The sequence below is a fragment of the Stylophora pistillata genome, chromosome 10, assembly GCF_964205215.1.
Source record: "Stylophora pistillata chromosome 10, jaStyPist1.2, whole genome shotgun sequence".
Taxonomy (NCBI): domain Eukaryota; kingdom Metazoa; phylum Cnidaria; class Anthozoa; order Scleractinia; family Pocilloporidae; genus Stylophora; species Stylophora pistillata.
In genome coordinates, this window is record NC_142528.1 from 22,884,906 (window position 1) to 22,903,878 (window position 18,973).

Consider the following 18,973-nt stretch of genomic DNA (forward strand, 5'->3'; position numbering starts at 1 on the left):
ACAAATTCTACAAGGATCACAAAAACAGAAGGATCAGAGAAAACGCCTGGGAAACGATCGGCCAGAAATTCGGTCTTACTGCGACAGAAGCCGAGAAAAAGTATATAAGAACATTCGGACTACGTATACACGCTACCTGAAGAAAGTCAAAAGTATCTCTCTTCTTCTTCGCAAAACATTCCGGAGAAGCAAGTAACACGCTAAAAATATTCTTCTTCGATCGACTGCCGCCATTTTGATTTTGGCGGCAAAAAGTGACTAGTCCCAGTCTTTTCGACCATTTGATCCGATACATACGATTTCATTGAAACCAGTTATCGCAAGAATCGCGTCTGTCGTTTTTTCACCGAAGACGATCCTTACGACAGGGACGATTATATGGAAACCAGGCTTAAAATGAATCGCGTGAGCTAATAAGGATTCTTTTGTGGGATTACGTGACATAAAAGCGCAAACCGCCGAAAAGTAGGAAGACAACTTTGATTCCTTTCCTGAACCAAACTTGACTATCATTTACCTTTTCGGCCATAAACCAGACGTTGATTTAAATTCTCGAACGTTGGAGTCGTGGCTGAAGGAAAAACAAAAAAAAAACAAAAACTAAGAGCTCTTTTCAAAACTTGTTTGTGTTTATTGATTTTCCAAAGCACCAAAGTATGCCTTGAATTTGATTTGCAGTGAAACTACTTGTGTTCGGCAGTGGCAGAGGGAAACGTAACTCTCAACAACCCGTTTAGTGGAAAAAGGATCCCTTCCTACGAAATGAGAACGTTAAAAAACAGTGTTTTTCAATTAATGCCGAAAACCCAAAGCAATCACAGTGGCCAATCTGAACAAAGATCTACATTATCATTAGCCAATGAAAACTCAGTGAAAACATGCACGCCAGTTGAAGCGCGGGAAAACGTGATTGATCAAGTCACGATTGCTTTAAGTTTTGAATCTGATTGGTCGAGACGATGGTCCAAGTTTCTTGGGACCAATTACAGAGCAAAGTAAGTAAAACCAAAGCAACCCGGATTACTTTCGACCGTCAATTGAGAAATACTTCTTAAAACTACAGCTAATCCCAAATTCTCCCATAATGGGAAAATCAACGGTGAGTCCAAACCTGGGTAGACTTTCGTAAAAGTATTTACAAAGGAACTTATATTATGATTAGAGCTAATATGTTTCAGATACTGTCGATAAAAATGCCCGCATTTTCTCAAGACACATTCTGGGACCAATTTCTTTTTATCATACTACCAATCTGTGATTCAAGCATATATTCAAATTGTAAAATCAATAGGAAAATGTCTTGTACAACAAGCAACGATATTATAATATTTGATTGGTAGACTAGCGTCATTGTAGTTGACACCAAGTTGCAAGAGGTGAACGACATGCGGTGCCTTACCTCTATAACAATAGAATTAACTACGTGCGATATCATGTAAGTTTTTATCATATATCCTGGTCAAAAAATTGGAATGTTATACAAACAGAATATACACTTTTAAAACTGGCAGATCTTAGAAGACAACTAAAGGTGACAAGCCATAGATTGCTAGGAGATAATTTTTCTAAAAACAGTCACAGGGCGATCACTGTCGACCATCTGGCCATTAAAAATCGCTTCATGTTGAGCCCTAGTTTTCTCTTTCATTAATAATCCCATACACTTTAAGCAGTAATTCTCCTTCCGTGGAGATTTCACTCTACCTTAGAAGTTAGTTTTTTTTTGTTCCGAGAATCTGTAGCGGCACAGAGACCACGTTTCTCAGTTTACAATCTCCCTTGGTTTTTTTTCTGCCCCCCCCCCCTCCTCGCCCAAGCAAAAGCTCTAGCTTCACCACAACCCGTCACGACGTTTTCCCTCAAGTGGACTTTCTTTGGTACTTTCGGGATGAATGCGATTTACTGAAGTGATTCTGGCGAGAGTGACGGTGTTTAGAAAACGGCTTTGAAAAACGCTCCTTGGATTCCTGGGAAAAAAAAAAAATCGTTACAAACCTGAGAACACAGACTCGCATAAAAATAGCTACGATGAAGTGCATGTAAATTAGGACCTTTTCATATGGAGGTGGGAAACCACGGGTAGGTGAGGTAACCTGCCTGGCCGTGATCGAAAAATAGCCCACGTTTACATACAATCTTACCCGCCTTGGCGGCTAACCCCACTTATCATGTAAAGGTGATCAAGATAAAAGACGAGATTATATGGACAGGCGGGTCACCCCACCTAGGTTACCTTACCCACGCGGGGTCCCTCGCCCCCATGTAAACAAGCCCTAAATGGCTTCACGTCACAAGATGTTTTAGGTAAGTTTTTATGATGTATGAAGCTACCTCCATCTTTAAGGAGACTACAAAATATAAACTCTTGAGACAGGAAAAAGCAACAGCGGCATTGACAAACCAACCAGGAACAAAACAAGGATTGTTATGAATGGAGAACATTAAAAGGAATTCCTCATGATGACCTTTTTTGGCCACATTTTCACTGAATTAAACGGACCGTGACCTAACTAAAGCAACTCACAACTAAATTAACCGCCTCCCGGTTAGCTCAATGGATAGAGCGCTGGACTGATGTGCGGGAGGTCGAGGGTTCGAGCCCCGGCCGGACCAACACTCAAGGTCTTTAAATAATTGAGAAGAATATGCTGCCTTTCTATAACATCAAGAAATGGTTTAGATATTCTAGTCTTCTCGGATAGGGACGAATAAATGGAGGTCCCGTCTCCTGCAGGGTTAGGGGTAGGAGACGTTAATTTCCCACGCACGAGATCACTGTGTGATGGATGTCCTCCCCTGGGGTGGGATGGGTGGGTTGTTGTCTTGCGTTTCATACACGAGCTTCTGGATCGGGCAATATGGGTAACCATGCCCCACGTAAAGACATTAAACTTTGATTACTATTATTACTAACGGGTGCTTTCAGCGAACATGATCAGTAAAAGATCGAAGTTGACATCAAACCCCTTAACCCCCGAGAGTGACTAGAATCTCCTCAGAATCACCTCAGAATCAATAAAAACAACAACTTTATTCACCCTTACTCTTGAGAAGATTAAATTAACATCAAATAAAAAATTAAAACTAAGAGGGTGTTCGCTTCTTAAAATAACTAGAAGGTTAACAAGGCTAGGAAGCCAAATTACATAGAATGAATTACAATATTAGGATCGGGACACACACACACATGTACACACACACATGTACACACACACATACACACACACACACACACACACACACACACACACACACAGAATTGAACTATAAATAATTATGAATAAACCAAATTTACAAGTCATAGAAAAAAATATTTTAGATATGTATATATTAGAAATGAAATCCTGAACAATTATCAATTATCAAACAAAAAGTCATGAGAACAAAGGAAATGATCGCTTACTAAAGAAACTCTTGATTGTTTGTCAAATTGTCCTTGTTAGTACCACAGGAAATGTGTAAAGAAAAGTATGGAGAACATGCATTTTGATGTTGGGATGTAAAGGATTACGCAGGGCATCCATGGAGCTTACCTGTTTTGACTTTCGTTTGTCGTGTTCTCGCTGGAATGGATTGCCATTAAAACGTCTCTCACTTGTACCTTTGCTGTTTTTTACCTTCTTTACCTGGATTGCAAATAATAAGAAATGAAATTTGATTGAAAGAATAAATAAATGACAGACTGATTGGTTGATCGACTGACCGACTCAATTGGTTGATCATCAATCATAACTTGATAAATGTGAGTAAACCGCCGAAGCCAATTTCGAAAAGCTGACGTTTGGGGCATTAGCTGAAGCCGAGAAGACGAGCTGGGGGATTAATGCTCGGAACGTCGTTTTTTAAAATTCACTTTAACAGTTTACCGACGCTCAACCTAACTGAATCAACTTACAAAGAAACCACTTGCTCCCTTGCTCACCGACACAGTACAAAAGTATCTTTAAGAACTGACAAAGTCAGTTCGCCGCCACCTTTACCATTTCGCCCCCTTCTTAGTCAGTTCGCCTCTAATGCTTAGAGTGGGGAGAAACCTTCATGAACCCATTCGGTGCAGAGGGAACTCTGCACCTTATTGGGGTCTCACGTTCTTCCTTAGTACTATCTTTGATACAGAATTGTGAATCGTTTCATTGATTAAAAAAACCAAGGTTCACACGTCAGAATTGGGAAACCAAACACAAGAAAGCAAGTGACGCGCTGAAAACGAATTAATTAGAGTACTGAATAGGACGGTCATCCTTTGCACAAGCAATAAAAAAAAAAAAATGTCGTACTTTTCCTCTGTCATAATCTTCGTTCCACGAGTCCCGTCGCTGTCGTTTCCTATCTGGTTTCCCGCCACTTCTATCCAAAGTGTTTTCGCCGCCATCCCATGACGTCACTGAAAATTGAACAATAAGCGCCGTAGGTCTTGGTAAACGAATAGGGTGTTATCAGGGTATACAAAATGTAGAGTTTTTCTCTTCAGCCCTGTCGCCATCACGGACATTTTATGAGAAGAAAAAAAAGGGGCAATCGCAGTCCTGTGACGTATAATCACGACCAAATCACCATACAGAAAATTTTTCACCACCACGCGATTCTGAATCATAACCTTGAAGGCGAGTAAAAATGCGAAAAAATAATTTGATGAGATAGAATACCACCCAAATAAGAAGAAAAACTTAAATCACCACAAGAATGATGAAGAACGGAGAAAAATTAACACGGATTGCTATGGAACAACCACAGTTATAATGAAGCGGACATTTAACACTTAATGGAAGATTATTATCAACTAAATTTAAGTTAAGGGACTGTTCGTCTTCTCCGTATTTCTTTCTGTTAAAGAAACTACTATCCTTTCACTTCTATGATTAAGTTTTGGTATTTTAAATTGCTCTCTGAATCTTAAGTTGATATTCTTCCCTTTTAGGAATGGCTCACTTCGGAAAAACAAAAGTACAAACAATGTAAAACAGTTTAGTGGAGAAAGTAAACACACAGTAGAGACTCTCTTCAAGGATAACTCCTGGCTTGAAAAAGCCCCTTCATTATTTGTACCCGTCATATTTACTGAAGGGACAAATTTCCTCTAATGGGACGCTTTTTCTCGTCCTATGGGTGTACCGTAAAGAGATATTTCATGATGCTTCAAGTGTAGCAAGGATTTGAGAAAAAAACCTGAACTGCCGTAACCATGGAGACCTTTACTGCTTGTTAGCAATTGGGCCACAACTGATGAATCCCGTGACCCATCCCAGGTTGCTCTTCGTGCAGCGTTTCTTTTCCTTGGTTCATCCTCGTGAATAACTGGAACTGGAAGGAAGAGTTAAAAACTTGAATATTTGCCAATAGCGGTGAAATAGAGGGAAATAATACTAATGTCGAGATAGATGCCTTTTTCGTCTTGTCACGAGCGTGGGACAAAGAATAATTTCGGATTCTCCGAGGAAACGAACCTCAGACCTTCGTATTCCGCTCTCAGGTGCTCTACCCCTGAGACACAGAGACTCTACCGTGGGCCAGGCCATTACGAGGTTCAAATGAGAGACACGTCCAACTTACTGCCAGGATCAACAAAGACGAAAGCGTTGGGATTACCTACACTTTCAATGCGAATAGTTCCACGCATGCAGCAATTTTTTTTGTAACACTAGCTTAATCGGCCGTTTCTGAGAAAAGACAGGAGATATCTCGATCAGTGATAATTTATATACCTCTAGACTCCACCGTAGCTCTCCTGGAGTCTACATTTGTAGATTTCCCAGGCAGTTGACCACTAGTGCCCCGCTCACTCTCTGAACTGGAGCTGCTGTCAGCATAAGAAACCAACCGTTTCTTACTTGGAGAGACGTTACTATCACGGCATTTCATCTTGTGTTTTTTGCTTTTCGACTTTTCAACAGGTTTACTTTGTTGGCTCACTTCATTCACATCTTTCTCTGCACCATGTTTCTGTTTTCTCTTCTTTTTTTCCTTTTTATCCAACTCGTCATCATCAAGTGATTCACTTAGCTTCTCATATTTTATCTTCGCCTTCTCCTTTTTACCCCTCTCCTTCTTCTTCTTCTTTTCTTTCTTGTGTTTTTTCTTCTTTTTCTTCTTGTCGCTTTCTTCCTCAATCATGTTACTATTTTCCTCGGTCTGTAGAATTCGCGATTCTTCTTTCTCTGATTCAAATTTCTTTGAAACTTGCCACCCTGCATGCTGTCTCTCTGGGAGCCTAGGTCCCGGTGTAAGGGCTGTCTTATCAGAAACAGTCCACTCGCCAGTTTTACCCATCATGCTAGAGGTGCTGCTGGTGTCTGACATGGCTGATGACGGTGAGGGTTGGGGTGGAGCGACTCCAGGAGGAGGGGGTGACATGGGGCCAAACAGAGGTTCTGAAGTTGTCTTTGGCGTGACCGTCCATAGAGTGGTAGACTTTGCTGCAAGATATCAATATTATTTTACTACATGGAAGATCCATGCAGCTGTCAGCTTTTCCATCTAAGAGTGCACGTCTTAAAAACAACGCAAAAGTAATCTAAAAACGTCCACCCAGAACAAAGGAAAACATCAAAAGATGTTAATGACAGCTCAAAACAAAAACCAGTTGACCCTTTCACTCCCAAGATCTCTTTAGCAAGTCTCCTTACTGTCTGCCATAAAATTCTTATGAAGTCAGCTCGGAGAATTTGGTGTCGGATCAACTTATAATCCCAAATTGATACTTTTCTTGATTCTTATCACTTGTCTGCTTTAGATTGTACTGGCATTGTGGGGAGAAATTCTGTCTTGGTCACTCACAGGAGTTAAAACATGGGAAGCAAAGTCGTGATTTGTTTCACTTATGCATCTGGTTGGTTAAGAGTGTGGCGCAACTTTTCTGAGCAAAGCACCAAGTTAAGTAAAGCAAAGCAATAATTTAAAATCACTCTTTTAATATAGTGATCAAAATCAGCCCCCAGGAATATCTATTATTGGTGGCACACTGCAGTGCGAACATAACAGTCGAAGTTTTTGCAGCTAAGAATTTGTTCAAAAAGAAAAATCTTGGCTCCCTTCAGTTCAAGAAACAAGAAGATGTAGCTTACGTGTGTTGCTAGATGTTCCTTTCCCTTGGATTACAGGCCTGGGAATAAATAACGGCGGAGGACGAGGTTTCTTGGGAGACAACTTTTTTCCCTTATTTTCCTTTCTTAGTGTGAGACCTTCATCTGAGGTTTCCTTGTTTTTATCTTTCTGCCCTCCTGAAGCTTGCTCTTTTCCCTCGACTGGAGAGCTGTCAGACTTTGACAAAGTTTTTGAAGTATCTGGAGTTGAAAAAGTCTCAGAAATTTTGCCCAACGAAGAGATTGGAGACTTAATCTCGGAAGAAACACTTTCACTGCTGGGGCTCTTCAACTTTTCCTTCATTCCCATCTTTTCATCCTTATCCTTTTCTTCCCGTTTGGCTGCAATTGGTTCTGTTTTGTTTCCTTTATTACCAGGAGAAATGGTAAATGCAAACTTGGGTCTCTGTGATGGAGGTGCCAGGGGTGCAGACGGAGCATGATTTGATGTTGGTGTAGTTGACGGTTTCGTGACTGTAGAGGTTGATGATGACTGTCTATGAAAAATTATTCCAGATTTGACAGGAGTTCCCACATCTAAAAAAGAGAAGATTTTATGGTTAAACGATGGTCTTCAAATTTAGTTCCTGAACATTACTGGGTGTGCATTGTGTTCTGTTTGGTACAAAGATCATCACATTTTCAATTAAACATTGCAGAGAAAGACAAAGGAGCCATTTCAAATGAATATTTAATCAGTGAAGTCTTATGAGCTTAGAAGCTGTTTCTTGCTGAAGATTTTCCCATCTTCATCAGCATGAAACAAATAGAGGTACTGATTCTCACGTAGATTGGATTTTAACCCTCCAATTACTACCCTTGCCCTTCGCATTGTATCTTATCCCCCTTCTCCTACAAAATGGATCCACCAGGCCACAGGCCCATCTACCATTTGGAGTCCAGCAAACTAACCGTGAGGCACTGTATTTCTAACAAATGACAACTTAATTGAAAGTGTAATTTCTTTATGGATGCGAGCAAAGTTAATAAGACCAAGCAAAGCAGCCACGCTTGTGGCATTCCATTGTTTCCCAGCCAAACCTTAAAATGTGAAAAAATTGCAAAATCAATAAAAACTGTTGAACACAACAGATGATCAGGAGATGCTTCACATGGAATGCAACTGACTGACAGTTCGCTGTCATGACAGATCCACTATGGACACTTTCACTTTAGTAGTTAAAATTGCCTTTAATTAATTTTTTTCTTATGAATATGAAGCGGAGAACTGTAAGTGGTACAATATCAAGGACAACTCACCATTGGATCGGATGACTTTTGGCAAATTGTCTCTTGGAGTAACAGGAGTTCTTGGCATAGGAACAGTCTTAGGTGAGGTCAGAGGGGACTTGAAGACACAAGAAAATAATAAAAAAAAAAAAGATGTACAACAATGAAAAGCTGAATCATCTTTGGGTTCTAGACAGTTAGTCTACAGTATTATCATGACAAAAAAAATAGGTCTACCATCAAACATAGTCTCCCTTTGATATTTTTTCTCTCTTCCAATCACTTCAAATTTGATATTGTCAGCAAAAGTTGAATGTTAGTTACTCATGTCAACAAAAAGCTCAATATAATAATTTCATATAAATACCTTTAATTCCTGTTTGGGATTCTGTTTGATGTAAAACAACAGATATGCTTGTTGAGAGAGAACTGCTTTCAGTGCAACTTGTCTGACCTGTTGGAAAAAATAATAAAAGATCCTTTCCATGGGGTACGCCATGCTCTGGAAAATCTACAATACAGAAAGTCTCTGTTTGATTGATAAATTTAATAAATCATAAGAATAAAAAAGACAATAAGGCATAACTTTCTCCCTAGCACAAAAGAAATAAGATGTAATCTAGAACTGCAAGAGGCAATTTCTGTTATTTACACAACTCTGATTATTCCAACCAAAAAATGAAAGACAATTTAAATCAGTTCTTACCATAGAATCATTCATCTGGTACCAAATGCCATTAGAAGCTCTGACGTAGCAATAGTAGTGACCAGAATTTGCAGAGTACCCAGAATGCACAAGTACAGCATATAACCGATACCTTATAGGGGGACCCTAAATTTTTTCAACATAAAAGAAAAAAATTAAAATTGCCATGCCAAGTGGTGAAATTTAGTGGAATTTTGGACAATTTTGTGAGGTTCAATTTCTGGTTCGTTCACAGTTTATTACAATATTTTAACTGGTTTTAGGCTAATTTTTCTATGTTCTTTATGCATTATGGTACCATAATCATAAATTAAAACAACAAATGTTAAGATCAAACTGGTTTGAAAAATTCTGATTGAAGAAAAACACTTGAATCGTGTTAAATATTCTATGGTTCACATCAATAAATGAATCAATGTATATATATATATATATAATATATTAATTTTTTTTTTTTTACCTGGGATGTCATATAAGGTCTTAAGTTCAGATATTCTGTGTATTCAATGTGTTTTGATATTTTTCCTCCAAAACTCTGATGGTAGTCAAACCTGCATCACAAAAAGTCAACAAACATGAAGAACTAGTCAATTTATGATCCATACTGCCACAGAAACACATAATATATAGCCATGACAATTAAACATGATCAAAGCAAAATACCAGACAATTTTGTTTCAATACCTTTTGAGCTGTAAAGTTAAAATGTTTGGTGCACGATGTATCAGAAATTGTTTGTGAGCAGGGACCTTTCTTTTGCATCTAAAAAAAAAAATACCACCACCAAAAGGAGTGATTAACATGTAACTTCTCTCTATAATATCCATACATTATCCAGCAAACAGGTGATGAGAATACACAAACTTCTCAGGTAGAATTTGTCATCTTGATCTAACACCAAATCCTGTAACTAATTTACAAGGAAATGTGTAACAGCCAGAGGAGAGAATGTAAGCAATCACATCTTGGGGAGTTGTAGGGTTAATCTTTAACCCCCTGTCAGTGGTTTGATTAATACAGTAACTCTCCCTATTTCTAGTTGCTATACATTTGCTAAGTTTAGAGTAATTGCTTTCAAATCAAGATTTAATTCTCCAACTGATAACTTTGTCTCTTCACATTCCTGCTATTGTGGATAATGCAGTTAAATAGACCACTTTCATAAATGGCTGCCAGATTAACATTCTTTTGTTCAAATTTAAATTAGCCCTTCTGGCCTCATTCTCCAGTACAAAATTCAAAAGAATACATTATCTCAAGTGAGGCCAGAAGAGCTAATTTAAATTTAAACAAAATAATATTAATTCGGCAGCCATTTATGAAAGTGGTCAATTGCCAGCATCATTTATTTGTTTATCCCCCTGTGACAATGAAGTTGATTAAAAAGTGTTTATTTAACAATTATTCGCCAAAGGTGAGGTGAATATTGTTGAATAATCCCTGAGACGGAGTCGAGGGGATTATTCGACAATATTCATCGAACCTGAGGCAAATAATTGTTTTAGTATAATTTCAGAGCTGAACAACCGAGAAATTTCTAAAATCATAACATTTTAGTAACATTTATTAACATTTCATTTTTACATTTTGTATAAACCACGTGGAGCAGTTTATATAGCATCATATAAGGAACTGCTCCACCAATCAGATTGCTGCTCAGCTCTGAAATTATATAAAACTTGTATACGAACAATTAGCTACTAATAAAAGTGGATTCTTCCTCAGTTCTGCCGCCTCCACCAAGATGTAAAGTTCATTGGTAAAGAAAATGAATTGTTTCAAATTCAAGGTAAATTTTTCTGCTGAAATTAATGTTTTCAATTAAAGATTGCCATTGCATAATGCCTTTTGCAATTTCTGCAAATCTGTTAAAACTGCTATTTTTTGTGTAACATTTATAGCAAAGTCAAACCTTGGACACATGTAAAGGTTCTCCCCATCCAGTAACTCTTGTTTGACAGATCGCTGAAGAGCCTTTTCCACTGAAGGCACATGCTGAAGAGAGAAAGACAGCACACACATTGAAAGAGAAGGCTACGACATAATTGTCTTCAATAAACTATGAAATCATAGTCCTTGTTGATACCAATTTTCCAGTTCTACATATCTTTGACGCCATTCAGTCTACCTGCTGTGAAATCAAAACCACAATTGTCATAGAGGCCAATTAGAACTTTGTCTTGCATAAGAAGGATTTATTGACAACTCAAAATAAATATAGAATGTACAGGTTCAAGTGTAAGCTCAAGTGTTCTGGATTGAGCCAGGGAGTATACAAAAGAAAAACAATACTGTAACTTCATTCCAAAGTGCTTTTGATTTTCAATTGAATATTGCTCTGAATAATCCTGCTCTTAACTTAACAGGATGGCAATGTGGAAGTGATTTCTGCTTTAACAGATTAATACACTTATTTTTAAATTTTTCTACTCTGTCAGGGCTCAACAATAACTTTTCAACTTACTAGCCGAGTGGCTGGTGACATCTTAGATGTTATGACAATTTCTGTTTGTTTATGAGCCAAATTGAATAGTGGAAATCAAAAACCACTAGCCAAAACTGAATTTCTACTAATCTGTGGCTAGTGGGCTACTGTTAGCGTCAAGCCATGCTCTGTGCAAACATTAGTGATGACCACTTGTTAAAAGTCACTAGATAACAAAATCTACTTGTTTACCTTGATATCCAACATAATATCCATAAGTGGATCAAACGTGTTTGAGTTGTTCTTGCATTTTAAACAGCGAACTAAATGTACAGAAAAAAATAGCAATATAATTTACATTAATTTAGCTTCATTCTGGGTTGTTTACATTTGTATGAAAATCACTTCCCATAAAGGCTTCTCTTCTGCATTGGCTTTCATTTTGTTGTATCTACAAGCCAGAAAGACAACATGTTCCAGCTTCAACTCTTAAACTCTTGTGATCTGCTTGGAAATTCTCTTTTCTGGTCTTTCCAAATTTGCTTTCAAATTAGTGATGAGAATTTGGTATTACACCAAGAAAAAAAGCTCAAGCTGATATGTTAGATTTTCTAGTTCACTTCATCTGTTTTATCAACTGATCTATCAACACAAATGGAATGAAGATTGGAATATTGAAGAGTCTGCATACCTTGGCTTCTGTAGTAACCTCCAAACACTTGATGCACCATTGTTGTTTGTTTAGACATTCTGTCAAGTCTGCATTAAAAAAAAAAAGAAATAATAAAGATCATGATCATACATAAACTGCATAGAGGGGGTAAGTTTCTAAAGAAACTGTGGTGCTGTGTCAGAGAAGGTAACAAGGTAATTTTATATCAACTAAGTTGAAATTGTAAATTGGCCACCACAAAGAGTTAAAAAGCTGACATTTTGAGCATTAGCCCTTTGTCAAAGCATTTACATCTTGTTTTGCTCTGATGAAGGGCTAACACTCAAAACATCAGCTTTTTAACTCTTTACAGTGGCCAATTTACAATTTCAACTTAGTTAATATAACCAAATTACCATGAACTACACAGTCACTCAAATAACCACTTAACCCTTTCACTCAGATCTCCTTCAAAATTCTCCTTACTGTCTGCTCTACAATTTTTATGATGCTGGTTTGGAGAATTTGGTATTGGATCGACTAATAATCCCCTCATTGATATTTTTTCTTGATTCTCATCACTGGTCTGCTTGATATTGTATTGATATTGTAAGGAGAAATTCTATCTTGGTCACTCACAGGAGTTAAAGGGTTAAGCCTTATACTGACTAAGTAATATGAGGCTAATAAATTTCTTCTGACAAAATCACACTGGAAAAACAGCCGAAAAGCTCAGAGATTCTGACATCCAATAAGGAAAAACTCCCTGTTAGCTCAATGGATAGAGCGCTGGACTGTTGTGTGGGAGGTCGATGGTTCATGCCCCGGCCGGACCAACACTCAAGGTGTTAAAATAAATGAGAAGAATATGCTACCTTTCTATAACATCAAGAAATGGTTAGATATTCTAGTCTTCTTTGATAGGGACGAATAAATGGAGGTCCCGTCTCCTACAGGGTTAGGGGTAGGAGATGTAAATTTCCCACGCATGAGATTACTGTGTGATGTACTGTCCTTCCCTGGGGTGGGATGGGTTGGGATTATTTGATGAGGGCCGCAGGTTAGAAAACTGTGATAGGTTATTGCGCTTCCCTCTTTAAATAAAGTTAAAGTTAAAAGGTAAAAGTTACAGTTAAAAGTTAAAAGTTAAAAACTGGAAAAACTGCTCAAAAGCCCAGAGATTCAGGTATCCAATTAGGTAAAAGTGTATTGCTCTTCCCCCTCCCCCTTCTGAAAGACACCCTACCCACTTACAGGTTACCTTCCAATATTTTCCCTTACAGGGCTTGACACAAATGGTAGCCCACTAGCCACAAAATTCAGTTTTGGCCAGTGGTTTTCAATTTCCACAAGCCAGTTTGGCTAGTTAACAAACTGAAATTGTCATAACATCTAAGCTGTCACTAGCGACTTGGCTACTAAGTTGAAAAGTTAGTGTTGAGCCCTACCTAAATGGAACAAGAGGGACTGTAGGCTCAGAGTAAAGTGTTTTGCCCAGAGTACATCACAGCTGGTACCAATAAAGCCTTGATCTTAGAATTGTCACTCAGGAGATCACTGCATTAGCAGTTACACCACTTAAATTTACAGTACTTTGTCATATACTCACGTTTCTGTATCGCCATCAGCTGCCAAGCAGCTTCTCTGCATGCCATCAATCACATATCTCAGAAACTCATGTGCATCCTCCTGATGACCAAATCTCAAATGTTTGGCAATAACTAGGAAAATAAACATTTAAAAAGTAGACTTGATAAGAATGGCAATTTTGAAGTTGCTTTGTTACTAAAAAAGATAATTACAATAAATAGCTGATTATGGGTACTGATCTTATCTCTGAGTTTTGATAAAATCTTTTGCAAGTGAGTAAAGCAAACAAGTAAGAGATAATTCATTCAAACAAGATGATTAATTCATATTCATAAGCTGACCCAAAGCACTGTTCTTCATAAAATTATAGATAGATATCAATCATATACTCAAATAAGAGACACCTTAAAAACACACTTTGGAAGTACGATGCAAAACGTGACCTTTCATTTACAACACTGAGAAAATATCGGGACCCAAATGATCCATTAAGATCACCGATCACTTCACGTGCACCTCCGCCAATGTAATCTATTGCATAACTTGCACTTATTGCAAAAAGATTTACATCGGCGAAACAGGCAGAAGACTAGGTGACCGATTCGGAGAACACCTTTGCGACGTGGAGAAGAATGACAAGGACACATCGAAACCAGTCGATAGACATTTACTTTACCTAATCATTCTAGGCAACATATGGCAATCTGTGGTCTTTCCTTACACTTAGGTAGCACAGAAAGCCGTAAAACTCTTGAACAAAAGTTCATCTTTCAAACCAGCAGTCTAAATCCCACAGGTATCAACGAACGCTTTTAATTCCACTAATTCATTCGTGTTTTTCTTGTTGCCATGTTCCCACCAATAATGTAGCTCCATTTTCTGCCTTTAAAAGCACACACAACCCACAATTCCTCTTTTCGCTCCGACGAAGGACTAATGCTTGAAGCGTCAGCTTTTATAATCGTAACGGTGGCCAATTTACTATAATTTCAACTTTGTTGATATATTCAAATTATTTCATTACCCCCACCGACGCAGCCCCAAACAGTTTCCTTAGAAACTATCAGCCTTTATTCGGAAGTACTAAATGCTTAGATCACCTGGATATAAAATCAGCTTGCGAAAAGAAGCTTCTTCAAATTCAGACATAAATTTGGAACAAGTTTTCATTATACAAAAAATGTTTTCCTCTGCAAAAGAATTTAATTCATCATAAATGTTTTAAATAAAATTTTTTTGTGATATAAAACCAATAATTTAACAAGTAATATCGATAAATCAATAAACCTGATTATTACGACAGCATTGTTATCTTTACAAGTCAAGACAAAAATGCTATGCTCACTGTGCCTACGAACATATCATATGTTTGAAACAGAAGAAATTCTGATATTTCATAACATCTATATAACAGAGCATAATATCATTCTTTATTACCATAAGGTCGTAGCAGTAGCAAGTAGGATAAATGTTGTAAAAAATATACAACTTTTTTTAGAGAGATGTTTTGGCATGCTTATGCCATCTTCAATCAATGGGTAACTGAACGTGAGTAATTATATAACAGACAAGTAGATGAATAAAATATTTACAGTATGATGTAATACAAAAGTGGGTACTAATTACAGTGTGACAACAAACATGAAATTAAAGGTGTGAACTAAAATGCTAGAAAAGTGTTATAATGCTGTAATTGTTTGTTAAGTTCAGGTTTGATCTTATTTAATATATAAAAAGCTTCTTTGAGTTTTAAATCAATTGCGTTGTTGGCAGAATCCAGAATACTAAAGCAAGAAAGAGAGTATTTGTTCTTACAAGAAGGAGATGTGTTAAAATGCTTAAAACTATGCGAGTTTTTATCGCTTTCCATGTGCTCCTTTATCCTAGTAGAGAAGTGGCGACTAGTTTTGCCAGTATAACTTCTTTCAAAATTAAAAACATGTTCAGTGTTAAATATCGTACTCCTGGTGCTCTAAAATCCATGGTAGTTTACCAATTTTCTTGTGCGGGATGTAATTCCCATTATATATAAATAAGATCAAACCTGAACTTAACAAACAATTACAGCATCATAACACTTTTCTAGCATTTTAGTTCACACCTTTAATTTCATGTTTGTTGTCACGCTGTAATTAGTACCCGCTTTTGTATAACATCATACTGTAAATATTATATTCATCTACTTGTCTGTTATATAATTACTCGCGTTTAGTTACTCATTGATTGAAGATGGCATAAGCATGCCGAAACATGTCTCTAAAAAAAGTTGTACATTTATTACAACATTCTTTATTAATTAAAAATAATACCCCCTTAATTAATGAGAAGTTTTTGATTGAAGATGACATAAGCATGCCGAAACATGTCTCTAAAAAAAGTTGTACATTTATTACAACATTCTTTATTAATTAAAAATAATACCCCCTTAATTAATGAGAAGTTTTTGACTCTCAATGGTCAGGACAGTATTCATCATTATAAACTTACACTTGAGTTTCTGAATGATTGCCAGCGGTTTGATTGCTTCTCCTTGATGGTGACTAAAACTTCGCACAATGTGTTTTTGTAATTCACACAGCATACAGAAGCCAACTGAACGACCTGTTATAACATTGTATATATCCTAGTCAGTTTACTACTGTAGCATGAATATAATTTATAACAAATAATCATGTTTACATAAAGCAACATTTTAAGTCCACAGTATTCTTGGGTCTTTGAGACTTAAATTGTTTTCAGAAAGGTGACAAATATCCACAACCAGAGTTGAAAGAGGAGAAAGGGGTAAGATTATAAAAAATGATAGATCCACCACTTTGTCTTTTCATATACACTGTATAACTCCTTATCATAAGGGCACAGAAGGTGATTATGACTAAAAAAAATAGTGAGGTAAGCTATATATCTTATTAACCAAGCACAAGGCCCGTACTGGGAGAATATCGGCCTGAGGTCTTGACTGTACGGACCGAGCTCATCGAGGTCGGTACAAAAAAGACAGAGGGCCAATATTCTTCCAGTACGATCCCGAGCAAGCTTGGTTAATAAGAGATTTATTATATGACTGAAGTTCAAAGGGACACAAGTACGGTATCATTCGTGACCATTGGGGACAGTGCCCGGTCCAATACTGAGAGAATATTAACCGGCAATAGAGCATTTTGATTGGTTGATTTTAGTTATTGGCCCTCTGACTGCCTGAGTCATGTAATAATGGGATTTTAAAGCTCATCTTACAGCATATCCACCGAAATATAACTACTGGGATTTCCAGGTGATTAAGGTGTCATTAAACAGCTTTTTGACCAGAGGAATATTTTTTCTCTTCACAGATTACGGTAGGTCACTATTTTTCACTGATACAGGATAACCTTGCTGACTCAAACTGCAATGGGATACTGGAAATTTGAGTCAGCTGATACTAAAGTGATCAAAAATTCAACTTCAAGCCAAATGACACATGCCAGTTAGTAGAAAGTTTGAATTTTAAAATCATGCCGAGTCTTCCAATACGACCAGAGGTTCAGTGGAGAAAAATGATAGGATCACAGACAAAGAGAACAAAAAAATCAAGCAAAATTTGTGAATAACAAACTACCAAGATTGTGCCAGTAAGGCAACCTCCTGAATTCTAAGAAACATATTGACACATTCTTTGGATCTTTTTTTTTTTAAATCTGAGTAATAGGCATACATGTAACTTAAGTAGGAGAAGTTTGCAGGTATTGTTTTCCTTCAACCTTTCTATTGCTTCTAAATAGAGTTATATGAAACAGTATTTCAAGAAAGAAAGTTGGAGAAAAATATCTCATAGTTGGCTTGGAAACACTGGTAAATCACCCAAAGGAAATATGTTAAGATAAGCAGAAGATTTTAACTTTACTAATTGACCCCTGGTTTATCAGCAAAACAATTAATTATAAACTGATTGGATTATCAAACAATATAGAGCACATGTAAACATTTCAGGCACGAACCTTCAGACGTAATTATGAAATGTTCACTAATGCGTGAGCTTATGGATCATCCAACCAGCAAAACACTTACATTTTTCGCTGTGAACTTTAGATGCCAAATAGTTCACCAAAGGCGCAGTGTAGGTGAGAACTTGTAGAACGGAATTCAAGAAACAAGTATTTCCCATGTTGCTCAATCCTGGCCCGACTCTTCGAACCTGCTTCCAGTCTAACTCAACGTTTTCCACAGGAAATAAAATGAATTTTGGCGAGGGCAACTCCTCGTTTGAATTCTTATCCGGAGATCGCAACTGTTCCTTGCAGTGGCCGTTTGAATGCTTCGTTGACGGAGAATTAACCGGAACATACTTCCTCCTCAAATTTTCGTATTGTTCATCGGGTTTTGAAGCAGGTTTGAATTCGATTCGTTGAAGTAGGACTTTTTTTGAGGACGACACAAGCTTGGCATCAAGATCTGACGCTAGTTTGTTCGCGATGAGCGAATCTTTCGAAAAATTCGTTACCGACGGCATAACTTGAACTGCAACGGAACTCATTATTGTCACACGTGGGCAGAGATTTACGATGCAAACCAGCGTAGAATAAACTGATTTTTTCCTCGAGAGAAAGCTGTAAGGTAAACCATTTCAAATTTCTCGCTTATAATAGTACCAAAAGGCCAAGTTTCTTCACAGTTAGAGCTTGACCTTTCTTGTTGTCTTCCTTTCTCGTCTAACCACTTCTGAAAGTTTTTTCCAACTCACATGCAGCTGCAGTGTTCCTCGTTTCAAATCCAACGAACTGTATTTGTTGTCACGGCTTTCAACCTAAGAGCGATTTGATTTCCTCTTAAAATACAGTTATTGGGCCAGATAATTATACGACATATCTGAAAAACTTAGCAACCACAGGAAACTGGCTAAAATATCCGTCCTAAAAACAATATAAATAAACGGTTGAGATCTTGATACTCGATAGTAAAATGGCGCCGGTAGTCCCATGATGCTCTATTTCCAAAGACCACGCGCCACGCGAGTCCCCTCACATGCGTGTAGCATTGTTTACAGTGATAACAACAATAGTAAGAACAAAAAATCGACAGCTGTTGGGAAGTGAGACATCAGCACTCGATAACAGTTGAATTTAAATATTGCAACAAACAGAAATATTGCAACAAACAGAAAATTCTTCCATTCCCTCTTAGTAGTTTTTTTTTCTTTTTGCGCGTAAATTACGCGTGATCCTCTCGCGGGGCAGTTCTCAAAAAGAAACCAGTACCAGACAGAAAAAGTTTTGATATCATTTTTAAAAAAATAGCATAATTCACTTTTTAAA

The 18,973-nt window shown here is 37.4% G+C and overlaps 1 protein-coding gene across 1 annotated transcript; it reads right to left on the reverse strand.

The window, feature by feature from the left end:
* Window positions 1–608: 608 nt before the first annotated feature.
* Window positions 609–18,638, reverse strand: LOC111330253 (uncharacterized). Its single transcript, XM_088735661.1, has 17 exons — window positions 17,730–18,638; window positions 16,170–16,283; window positions 13,702–13,813; window positions 12,132–12,199; window positions 11,693–11,763; window positions 10,928–11,010; window positions 9,700–9,777; window positions 9,476–9,566; window positions 9,016–9,141; window positions 8,677–8,763; window positions 8,340–8,427; window positions 7,062–7,616; window positions 5,703–6,413; window positions 5,167–5,301; window positions 4,278–4,384; window positions 3,534–3,626; window positions 609–1,967 (listed from the first exon to the last, which is right to left on the reverse strand). The coding sequence occupies exons 1-17, from the start codon at window positions 18,193–18,195 to the stop codon at window positions 1,860–1,862; spliced, it is 3,093 nt and encodes a 1,030-aa protein (XP_088591787.1). The 5' UTR covers window positions 18,196–18,638; the 3' UTR covers window positions 609–1,859.
* Window positions 18,639–18,973: the final 335 nt, after the last annotated feature.